This window comes from Nelumbo nucifera, chromosome 2, assembly GCF_055504915.1.
Source record: "Nelumbo nucifera cultivar China Antique chromosome 2, China Antique-T2T, whole genome shotgun sequence".
Taxonomy (NCBI): Eukaryota; Viridiplantae; Streptophyta; class Magnoliopsida; order Proteales; family Nelumbonaceae; genus Nelumbo; species Nelumbo nucifera.
In genome coordinates, this window is record NC_142650.1 from 66,205,246 (window position 1) to 66,217,265 (window position 12,020).

The window sequence follows — 12,020 nt, forward strand, 5'->3', positions numbered from 1 at the left end:
CGACCATGTAAACCATAGCCTACTAAATGTCTACATCCCATATCTATCAACCCATAAGCACCAGTTACTCTTTGAAATAGACTCACACTAGATGACCCCCTAATCCTTGTAACTTCTTTCTCAGCTTCATGTACTATATCACTAAAATCACCACAACCAAGGACCAGTATGATTTGCATCCACACACAAATTCCACAATTCAGCACGTTAGTGTTTTTGTAGATCCCCATACACATAGGTTAGTAACAATTCTTGTATATTCGAATATCCTTTCGCCATGGCTGCTATTAAATTTTTGTAGGCAAATAAGACTTCAATGTCTAATCCCTCTCTCTAAGCTAGCTATAAGACTAACCCACCCTTCAGCCTCCATCACCTTATTATGCCAAAAACCAATCCTTTTCATCACTATCTTTACCCTTGTCTCCTTTGCCTTAGTCTCTGATAAAAAAAAATTACATCAAATCTTTGTGTGCGGGAGAGTTGGCCCAGTTCCCGAACTATAGGAGGACCTCCTACCCCCCTACAGTTCCTACTGGCGATTTTCAGGGTTGTAGATAGGGACAACCACTGAAAACCCAGCTCCGTCCAATTTAGACTCTACCCCTTGTACACCAAAATCTATAGAATTCAATAACTCCACCAGCCCCAATTGAATCTTTCAGACATATTCTTTTGCTTGTTTTTTACGGGTGACAATCCACTCAGATTCCATCTCATCACTGAGTCCCTTTAACCACCCCAGTATCACTAAACCCACCATTACAGAATTTATAACGGGTTGAGTCATTTCTGTAACTGACGTCACATACCGTCATTCCTTCCTCCAGCATAAATCACCCATCTCCACCATCATCCCTTGTAATTCTGAACATTGGGGCATCCAAGTTTGAAACAAATCATCATCATCAGTCTTCTTCCTATCTACCTTGTTGGTTTTACTCCCCTTGAGTCACTCCAACAACCCTCTCCACTCTCAAATCCTCCACTATGACCATCCTTAATTTACACCACTACTGCTACCAGCACCTCCACTGTCTGCACGAATCCCCAAGCCCCTCCCCTACCCCACCCAAATTCACACTATCACCGTCACTCCCAATAATAGTCATCATGTGTCCCATACACCCATAATAAAAACAAAAAAAAAATATCAAGTTTTTCTTATTGTATTGTCGCCCAAATTGTCTTCTCAACAAAGGAACTCTTCTTCATAAAGGCTTAGCTTCTTCAAATTTACTTCCACATGATAAAAAAGATGAGATCAAATCAGACCCCTCACAAGATTGTCTCTCACAACGTCCCATAGCACATTTCTGCCCTGTATTGAGAGATGATAATACCATAAATAATTATGTCATCATCGGGAGATGTTTTCAATATACAGCGGGAATGTGTTGTGGAACGTTATAGGGGACTGATTTGAATTCAAAAAAGATGGCTCATCCACAATCGTGTCTGATCAACATTTACACCTCGAACAAGATCCCCCACCTTACTAGCCACCTTGCGCCCAATGGAGTCAATCCGGTATTCCATAGGTAGACTATGGATTTGAATCGTGAATAGGAATAAGTCTGATCAATGTAATTAGCAAGTTAAAGGACCTAATGGACAATTCAATTTTGTAAAATATAGAAAAGTTAAATCAATTGTTTGTGCCAGTTTATGTCCAAGCAATTCTTAAAACACATTTTTAGCAAAAATGTCTATGAAAAGTTTCTATGGTTGGGCTCTCCCAAGGGGAATTTACTGTTAAAGTTTTTTACTATAATTTGTGGTTGGATTCTAGTGTGAGGATAGAGGAGATACAATTCAAAATTAGTTGATTTTGGTCACTAGGGATTTCCTACCCACTGTGAATTGAAGCCACACATCTCTATTATGAATTGAGAGATGTGTGGTTGCAATTTAGAAGCGGGTAGAGAGTGGGTAGGAAAAGTGAGTAGGAAATCTGGGCTCAATTTTGGTATGAATGTGGACCGTGTCTATTCTTTGTTGTAGTTTGCAAGGAGGGATCTCTTCTTCATCTGTTATATTTTTATCCATTTACCAAGGTAGTATTATTTTCTTCCCCATGGGGTTTCGGAATAAATGTCTCTAATTTTTCCTCTTTTGTTGATTTTCTATTGTTCATCTTGAATGCTCCTCCTGTGAGTAGTGAAGATAGTGCTAACATTTGCTTAACCTGGATTGCTATTGTTTTTTATTTCATTTGGCATGCCAGGAATTGTGCAATTCAGTGATGAAGTAAAATCTGTTCATTGGGTTGTGGAATATGTTAAGAGGACTTTTATGGACACTAATGCCTTAAATTTTGATATTCAAGAGCAATCGACTAAGGCTTTGTCATGCAGGCCTAAAGATGACTATTTACTTGTGTTGAATTTGTTTGATGCTATCATAAATAGACTTGTTCATGGTTGGGGTGGGCCGAGCTTTGTCTATTTATCAACAAAATTACATTCAGGTCTGAGCCCGAGCTCAATCAAAAATTTGAAAATATAATCTTTTTATTTTTTATTTAAAGTGTTTTATTTATATTAAAAATCCTCAAAATCAAAAATAATAAAAGATCTCACTATTATTTGAAAAAAGAAAAGAAAAAGAAGAGAAACAAAGAAAAAATATTGTATATATATATATATATATTATATAATATATATTAGGATAAATTTCTTAAACTATCCTTAGAGTTTAGCTAATTAACTAACTCTACCCTTACTGTTTGAAAATTAACTAAGTGTACTCTAACTGTTTATTTTCTGTTAAAATCTACACACGTGACACTATGTGACTTTTAAAAATTTTAAAACCCAATATTACCTTAATCCCATTCCTCTGGACCAACAGCCCCTACAATCCGGAGAGCTTCTCTAGGATCTTGGCAGAAAGCTCATTCCAGCTAGAAGTCGCCGGGAAAATGTTGGTGAAGCGGCGAAATCGAAAATGCAAGAGACTTCATTGGGTAATGAAAGAATGAACAATAATAACACCAACAACCGCAACAAGAAGAAGAAATCTGAGGAATATAGTAAAGAAGAGCCCGAGGTGGTAGCCACGGCTACTGCCGTGGCGGTTCCAGCGCCGTTCCTCGTCGGCCGAAATCGATCTCCCTCAAGGAAGCTCGTTCTCTACACCAAACCAGGTTGCTGTTTGTGCGATGGCCTCAAAGAAAAGCCTCAAGCAGCTTTTTTAGTTGCCGGCCCAGATTCCCTCCACGATGTTCATTTGCAGGTTCGTCCCCATGCTTTCTTCCTATGTTTTTTCAAATTTAGATCTTTATATGTGTTTTGTTTGATATGTTTCTTACTTATTTTGTTTATTTTATTGAATAGATAAGATCACGTCCAATTACCGACTGCCGCGACCACCGCCCATAGTGGCAGCATCGGCAGCGAATGAGTGGTACTGGAACAGACAAGGGATAGTGAGCGGGTTGGGTCCTTTGGGAGATGCAAAGCACCCAAACAATAATAACCGTCACAGTCATGGAATAGGTGCTCAGCAACATCAAATTTCAAGCATAAATGCGGATTCAGCAGCTGCCATGCATCAGATTTCTTCTTCCTCCGTCCCCTTCCCAGATCTGTAGATCTGGGACTTGCGACCTTAAAAAAGGAGAAGATTTCTCTTATTTTTTTCTTCCTCCGTCACACCGTAGATCTGGGACGTTTCAGAGAGAGAGAGATATTAGATATAGAGGAAGAAAGGACTTTGAACGAAGAATAGAGGAGAAAAAACTCACCGACCTCCGATTGAAGTTCGTGGTGGTTCCAGCGGTGTTTTTCGTCGGCTGGAGTCGACTTCCGCCAGAGCTCCGCTGTTCTGTTTTTGCAGCGACCTCCGTCGATGACAAGTTAAAAGCAAGGATACAAATGTAATTTTACATAGGGGTATAACGGGCATTTTACTTTTTTCGTCCATATTTAACGGTTAAGGGTACACTTAATATGTTTTATTCTTAAACCCGCGGACCTAAAATAATGTCCAAACTTGATTTAGAACAACAGATTGGGCCATGCCGGTCGGTTGGGCTATCCGGCCCATAAACATGTGTAATCATAAAGTGTGATGGTGGGGTTTGTAAGGAAGTTGCTCAATCATTTGGTCTTTGTATTTACAATAATTCCAGGTGGGAAAAATAATCCTTTTGGAGATGTTGTGAAAGCTAAACTTCTGGCGATCCTCAAAGCTCTGTAATTAGCTAACGAGGAAGGAGAACTGGAAGAAAGTCTTAGTTTTTTTTTTTTTTTTTTCTGATGCAAAGAATATTATCAACTTTTTAAACTTTGGTTCACCAAAACTTCCTTGGGTTGTTGTTAATAGTCTGGTCAAAGGCACATGGATGATGATGATGAAAACTGCTCATATAAATTAAGTTCCTTAAAATATGCCATTTTGGCTCTTCTTTATACATAAAATGCCATATATCAACCTTGTTTTAAATTTCTTAGAAATGTACATCATAAAATATATTAAAGAAAATGAGAAGAGGGAAGAGGGAATAACCCATTTATTTATGCCTTAATTGTCATCCTCCACGCGATATAGTTAATCAGGGAAAATTAAACTAACAAAAAAAAAGTATTTTTCTACTTACGAAATCAGCAATTAAGCATTTGCACCACCATCTTTCACAGAGAAGCAAGCAAGAAAAAGAGAGAAGAAGAAGAAGAAGAAGAAGAAGAAGAAGAAGAAGAAGAATTAAGGTGGTTCTCATCATAGATGAACCAAGCAATGCCTGGGACCCCCCATTAACGTCCCCATTCCTGTGGTAGCCGAGAACTCAACATTCAAATTCTCGCAGTAAACAGTAACAGCTCGAGTTTTTGACATCCAAGATCCAGCCATGAACGTGGCCATGGCGGTCATCTTCAGATTGAAATTCATGAACCCACGGCTCCGATCCATGGCCATTTTCTCGACCAGGAATCCTTTCATGTTCTCCGAATACACAACCATCTTCGCCTGCAACGCCGTGTGGTTCATCTTCTCCAAGTAGAAAGGCGTGAGCAAAACGCTGGTCAGGATGCTGCTCCCGTACATCAAGCCGGTGTTCAAGCCGTCATACATCAAAGCCATGTTCTTGTTCGGGTTGTTTGCGCTCATGGCGACCTCCCATTTTGCAGTGAGTTCCAAGTTGGAGATCTTGAAGGTGGGTACAGAGAAGGAGTCTATTCTGAACTCGGGGAGCTCCGGCTGGAAGACGAGCCAGGTGATGTAGCTGAAAAGAAGCATAGCGAAGACGACGGAACACAGCAGGATAAACGAGCAGCGGAGGCAGGAGATGCAGCAGTTATCGTGGGATGGTGGATGATACGGTTGTGGTTGTGGGTTATAGTAGGAGGCTGAGGGTGGCGCAGCGTAAGGGTAGCCATTGGAGGAGATTGGGTATAGCTGCAGGTACCCTTTTGAGTGTTTGATTTGATTGTCGTCTGCCGGAGCCATTTCTATGGAGAGGAAGAAGGAAAACTGTTTGATGCGTTTTGAATAAAATCCGGGAAGAAGAAGTGTTGGGTGTGTTGCGAATGAAATCCAGGAGAATATATAGAGAGTCGAGATGACTGTTTGTGGTTTTGTCTTCCACATTCACAGTGGGGAGAAGGATCCAAGATGAATTTGGCTGTCCACGTTGGACAGCCTATGCTGTCTAAAAGGACTCATTCCACGTGACACGTTGGTCGTTAGCCTTCACTTCAACTCTAAGTTCGGCTTCAGTGAGGGTAAAGCCCATTCGACCAGCATGCACTGATTCCCTAGTTATATGCTTTATTTCATGTGAAGATATTATTAATGTAAGGTTGGAAAAGGCTGTTAGAACAGTGTAGGCACAAGTTTATCCTCATGGAAGCCGATCTCCACTTCACTTCACTACTTTAATAGTATTACACGAGTGGGGATCTCTTCCCAGCAAAGCACGTCTCAACCCCCTATCAATATAAACTGATACTGCACATCTCATTCATGGCGGATCCCACTTTTATGGTTGACCCCAATCTCATGATGAGATGTGTGGTGTTTGAGGAAGTTGGTAGCGGTTGGAACGTGTATTGTTGGTAGCGGATTCCAACTCATGTTGCAGGGTTGGAAAACTTGGTTCGGACCGGACAATTGGACTGTAATCCGATTAAATGACACTTTGGCAGAGCACATATTTGCTCTTACATGGTTGGATGAAAGCGTCCGACCATCTCTTGATTTTCCTATATGTTTATTTTTTTAATAAAAAAAAAATCTTTTTTAACTCTCCAAAAACCAAAATTAAAAAAAATAAACTAAAAAAAATTGATTCTATGTATTTCGAAGTGCCAATACGCCTCTGCCAATACTTTGAACCATGCCCCTAAACCCTAAATCCCTAAATCTTTAAACCCTAACCTTAAATCCTAAATATAAAATATTAAATATAAAATACATTTGATTGGACACAAATCCTGCGACTAGGTATGAAACAATAAATCCTCGGCGGGTTTTTACGGGCTAAACGAACAAAATCGGCCAATTAACCAGTAAAACCAGGACCCATGGGGCATTCTGGTTTTTAATCCGGTTCAAGTCTTACAACATGAAATTCATGTATATCACGTAGGGAGAGTCCTTTAGGCAGCAGAGGCTTATTCATGTATCCTTTAGGCAGCAGAGGCTGTCCAAAGTAGGCAGCTAAATTCTTTCCAGTGCTTTGGTCGGATAACAACATGCCTTATTGCTGGCTGGTTCGTCCATAACATGCCACCGTTTTTATATATGAAGGATTGGGCCCACCAAAAAATGGTTATTTTATGGGCATGAACTATTCAAACATAGAAGGATCGGGTCCACCAACAAATGGATTCCATGAATGAATGAGTAATGGACACAAACTATTCAGACATTTACTTATCGAAAGTTCCAAGAACAAATATAAATCAAACAACTGAGAAAAATAATAAACAAATGCTGTGCAACTATGAGGTTCACCAATGCTTACGTATTTTGCTTGCAAACCGTTTCCACGTGGTAATAAGGTTAGGTTGGTTATTTATTTCGTTTAAGAAATCAGATTAAGTTTGATTTGTAATTGATAAACGATAACCCAATTTAAAAGAATGGGACCCATACTAATGTGAAGTTTTATTTTTACTAATACTAAGGTTACATATAGAATAAAATTTGGTTTTCTAATTCGAGCTAAGAAATTAAATTAAATTTGGTTTGTTATTAAGGGGGACATGAATGTTTTTTATTTGTTTTTGAAATTGTCATATCAATAAAGAAAAAGGAAAAATCTAAGGAGAATGACGGTTGGGCCTAGGGTCAGGATTTCTAGACCTAAAGTATAGATGGGGTAGGTGTCAGCTCAGAATTGATGCCAATTCATGGGGAGACATTAGTGTATAAAGTAAGGGTTTTTGACATTTTGAATGTTTATAGCTCTGTAGTGGAATTCAGAAATCTGCACTGGACATGTCCGTACTTTTCCAAAAAATCAATGATACCAGAAAGACATGGTACCAGATGAGTTTTGACCAATAAAAGCAATCCCATGAATTTTGATGAATACCATCAGATGAGCTTTCCAAGAACCCGTGCGACTTGGATTCTAACATGTCCATGTCCATTTAGGAAAGCTGGAGAGTTCATGCAACTTTGGCTCTAATGTATATACAAGTAAATAACCCCATATTCCATATGGGAAATGTGTATATAGGTACTTTGTTTGACACTCACTAAGGGCATAAGTTTTTGAAGCATTTAGGTTGAATCTATTTATTTGATCTAGAATGTATTGATTTGTACATAAATTAATATAACATAATGAAAGACTTTATGTTAGGTCTTTATTTGAGTCAGAAAACTAAAATTAGATTTGATTTGTTATTAGAAGATATTAAATAATCTCTTATCTTGAATTAGGAAACAACATGATTTGAGAGCTAGAGTGAGAGGAACCCCACCTAACATATATTTTATTTTCTTGTGTTAAAATTTATCTATTCCCATTTTATAATTTTTGAGTTAGAGGCTAATCATATATTTGAAGTAGAAGCCTTCTTAATGAGGATGTGAGTAACAAAATTACGAAAATAAAGAAGTAGAAAAATCCATTGTAAGAGAATAGGTTTATAGAGTCAAATAGGAGAGATAGGGGAGAGAATTTTAAGAAAAAAAAAAAAACAATTTTGAAGTGGAATAAAAAGTGAGAGGAGTTTTAGGAATTGAAAAGGTTAAAGAGAGAGGTGTCTTCAAGTGATTAGTCATGCGATAGAAAAAAAAATAAAAATAAAAGGGAAAACAAAAGAAAGAAGAGAGAACATATCCTTGAACTCAAATGTGAATTGATTTTACAATCTTTTTCGAATAATATATATAAAAAAAAAATATGGAGAGAGAGCCGCATCATGTATTATGATACCTAAAAATTGAGTCCAGATCTATTGAAAGTAAAAGGCGCCTAAACACATTGAGAGCATGGTATCCAGCTACACATCAAGAAGACAGAAATCTCCATGAATTTAACAAAGCATGGAAACATCTCATTGTATGCTGTTTTGCTTTCAACAGACCCAAACTCACCATGTTCGCATACATTTTTCTTTCAGTAGATCGTGTCGCCTAAAAAATTGATAACCAATTAATCCTTATCATAGAAGTGGTCACCAATCCACTAGTATTTATCAAAATTCACACAGGGGTTCGGAATGACCAAATTTCTTCCGGTATCATACCCTTCCGGCATCATAGAAATTGCCTATATATATGCATATATAGTTAGTTACCCCGTACCATGGATCATTAACTAGTTGGTAATATAGCAGAGAATTAAAAAACATGATCCGTCTTAGCAAAAAATATTATTTCGTAGAAGGCATCAGGTAGGCTTTTGATTATATATACATTTATAACAAGGGCTATTTTAATAATTATTTATTTATGCAACAGCCAACGGGTGCATCTCAGGAAACATCCTGGAATTTGAATTTCCAGGACACAGATAGCTAGAACGAGCATTGTCTAATGGAGTTGTTTTTTAATATCTGTGGACAAAGGCAGAAAGGAATCATTCCAATTCCAGAGCAATTGAAACGACCATACTGATGTCCTTACGTTTAAATTAAATGAGAAAATGAATGAACAGAGCAAACGGGGCAAGTTGAGAACTCCCCAAGTAAATCCCCAGAAGAAAGATAATGCTCTTAAACAAGAAAGCGTAGAGATACACAGATCCATCCAACGTACGGATACTTAGAGGTGGAAGAAAGAAAGAAAGGCATCTGAGGTTATAAAGAAAGCCACGCCACCCATGTTTGAAAGAATGTTTAATCTTCTGATAATATGGGTTACGTGGCATGTTTTCCACCGACCGATGATAGGAAAGTATACTCAGGGATTGCCATTTCTCTTTCCCCAGCAAATTAAGTGGACCTTCCATTTCATCTTCCACGCAACTTTTAGCTGATTTGATTCTAACAAGGCCAAAGTTGAGACCTAAGCAGTGGTCAGAGACGCATAGTCGGTGTTAGAGAATAAAAACCTATTCAGGTGACTTCACCTGACAGCTTTTAAGTTTTGTTGAATGTTTTCTTGGGTATCAGTGTAAGAGAATAAAATCCTATTCAGAAATGTTTCCTTGGATGATATCAAAGCCTGTTTGACCCAGTGGTCTAGTGTTTGATCTTGGCCACCCCATTATAATTAATTAATTTCAGTATAAGGTATGGGTGAGGCTGTGCTTGTCCACACTTCAAGCCCGACAAGCTTTCACGTGAGGTTCCTGAATGAGTTTTTATTCTCTAACACTCTATGCTGAGATAAAGACCAGAAGCACAAGTTGGCAATTTTAGGCTTTTGGCAAATAGGCAATTAGTGGGACTTGTGACCTTTTGGAGTTGCTTAATCAATCTTAAGGTTCGTCATGAAGCTTTTGAGCTGAGGGGAAGAAAAAGAGGACTATAAGACGCTTGAAATTATTTATAACAACTCAGAGAAGAACCAGGAAAGGAGCATGTTGAATACAAGCACCATGAAGAACAAGACGTATTGCTCCAAAGCTACACTATTTTTCTTATTATTCCTCATGCAAAACAAATCACAATCTATGAAAATACACACACATTTCTAACCACGTACAAAGCAGAGGGTTTTTTCTACTTTACAAAATCTACCGCTTCTGTTCATTCAAGATCGTCCCTTCAAAAAATTCATTCAGCATCCGATCAAGATCCTCGGGAGAATATCTTACATACTTTTGGGGGTTCTTCCCATTCTCAACCAAAGGGCTGTACGGCATCAGGAGTTCATCTCAGAATCAAAAGGAAAATGGAAGGAAAGAAATAAAGAATATAAGGCTAAAGTTTACGAGAACACACCCAAAACGTTTAATAAAAGATCTGTAGGCGGGCAAGAGGACTTCCGCAACTGCAAGCCTTAATGACTCCCTCAGCTCACTGTCAGGCACTGCCCACTGGGATTGTCTCTGATGAAGCTCCTCAAACTGCACATTGAAAGTCTTTAACCTGATATCATAAAGCATTGCTGTTCAGTTTAGAATCTATAAAGAAAAAGCTGGGAAAGCCTAACAGAGCGTATATTTTACCTCTCTTTCACCACTGCTCTTGAAACCCCACTGCTGTTTCCTCCATCGCCACCCATAGCACTATTACTACCACCACCAGATGAAGTCAGACCCTGAACAGAAAGGCACTGTAGAATCTGCAGGCAAAAGACCCTTATATTAATGCAAGCCATATCAATTCATTTCAAAAGTCCATGACTGTGAACCCAAAAAAATATCTTCTTTTCCTGGACATCAACAGACATTAATAAGTAACCACCAAAATTTGTGAAAGTAAATGAATAAATAAACAGATACAACATATATTGTAGATAATTGATATTGGATAACTTTGAGAGAACTGTTACAAGTTGCAGGGGCTAGAAGAGCTAGGGGCAGATAAAAAAAGACATGGCCTTAATTAGTGAGAAAATATGTATGGGCCCATAGTTTAACAATGGATTATTCTACCAAAAAAATATTTAACAATGGAAATGACACTGAACAGAATGGAATGGCTGAATAGGAAGCACGTCCCCCATCTGGTTGGGGCAAGGCTTAGTTGATGATGATATCAATAATGTTGAGAAATGTTATTTCTGGTCCTAAAGAACCTCTAATTTATATTTATAGGAACTGAGTGCCCTAACACATACTTCTTCTCCAATTCATGTTTTCCTTTCTTTCTCTTCTCTTCTTCCTTGTTTTCCCTTAATAATCATACAAACGTTAACTAACATTTTGAAAAACTTTGGCCATATCTCTATCCATTCAACAAGACCAAGATTTTGTAAGTCCAACATGTCTTAATAGAGTTATGGCCAAAGTAGGTCATAAGGTGTCAATCTGTTCTAGGATTTGAATCTTTTCTATTTTCTAAGTGGTTTTTTTTTTGTTTAGTTATGGCAAGATAGGCAATGGGTGTTTAGAGTTTTTTTTTTTTTAAAGGTAAAATGGTCTTGTATTAATGGGAGGAGAGGACCCCTCAAGCAAAAAGATATTTCTGATTTTTCACGGTATATACCATAATAGTATTATGCAGAAAAATTATGATAATAATTCCTTTTCCCAGATGATTCTTTGCCATTATACCAAGTAATGGCCCCCTTATAAACTCCTCATGTATTTTTGCTAGCTGCAAAAAATAAGGAGCCTTTCCATCTTTCCTATCAATACTTCTTAAGGGACTCTTAGCCTCAAAAATTCTTTGGTTATGTTCTAGCCAGAGTGACCAGCAGTTTCCAAAGTATTTTTCCTTTAGTGCTCAGGCCTTTTAAGGTCCAGGTGAAGAAGAGAGTGAACAGGGTCCTTAGGCCCTCTGGTACAACCCATTGGTTCACAAATAGCTTCAGAAAACGGGTCCAAATGCTGCAACATTATTTGCAGTGAATCAGCATGGGATGTACAGTTTCTTCCTCCAATCTAGGCAACAATGATTGTCCAGCACCAAACCTTTGGACAGCAAGTGCTCAATGGTTAAAACTCT

At 38.2% G+C, this 12,020-nt stretch overlaps 2 protein-coding genes across 2 annotated transcripts in view; both read right to left on the reverse strand.

The window, feature by feature from the left end:
• Positions 1-4,722: 4,722 nt before the first annotated feature.
• On the reverse strand, positions 4,723-5,451 carry LOC104601378 (NDR1/HIN1-like protein 10). The gene has a single exon (XM_010264676.2). It carries the CDS (start codon positions 5,449-5,451, stop codon positions 4,723-4,725), a length of 729 nt encoding a protein of 242 aa, XP_010262978.1.
• Positions 5,452-9,928: 4,477 nt separating this feature from the next.
• The window catches only part of LOC104601379 (exocyst complex component EXO70A1-like), a 31,223-nt gene continuing 29,131 nt past the window's right edge, over positions 9,929-12,020 (reverse strand). Inside the window, exons 11-13 of the mRNA XM_010264677.3 lie at positions 10,577-10,692; positions 10,350-10,496; positions 9,929-10,259 (exon numbers count right to left, since the gene is read on the reverse strand). Of these exons, the coding sequence (XP_010262979.1) occupies positions 10,142-10,259; positions 10,350-10,496; positions 10,577-10,692 (381 nt within the window). The 3' untranslated portion in view covers positions 9,929-10,141. The remainder of the gene's footprint in view (positions 10,260-10,349; positions 10,497-10,576; positions 10,693-12,020) is intronic.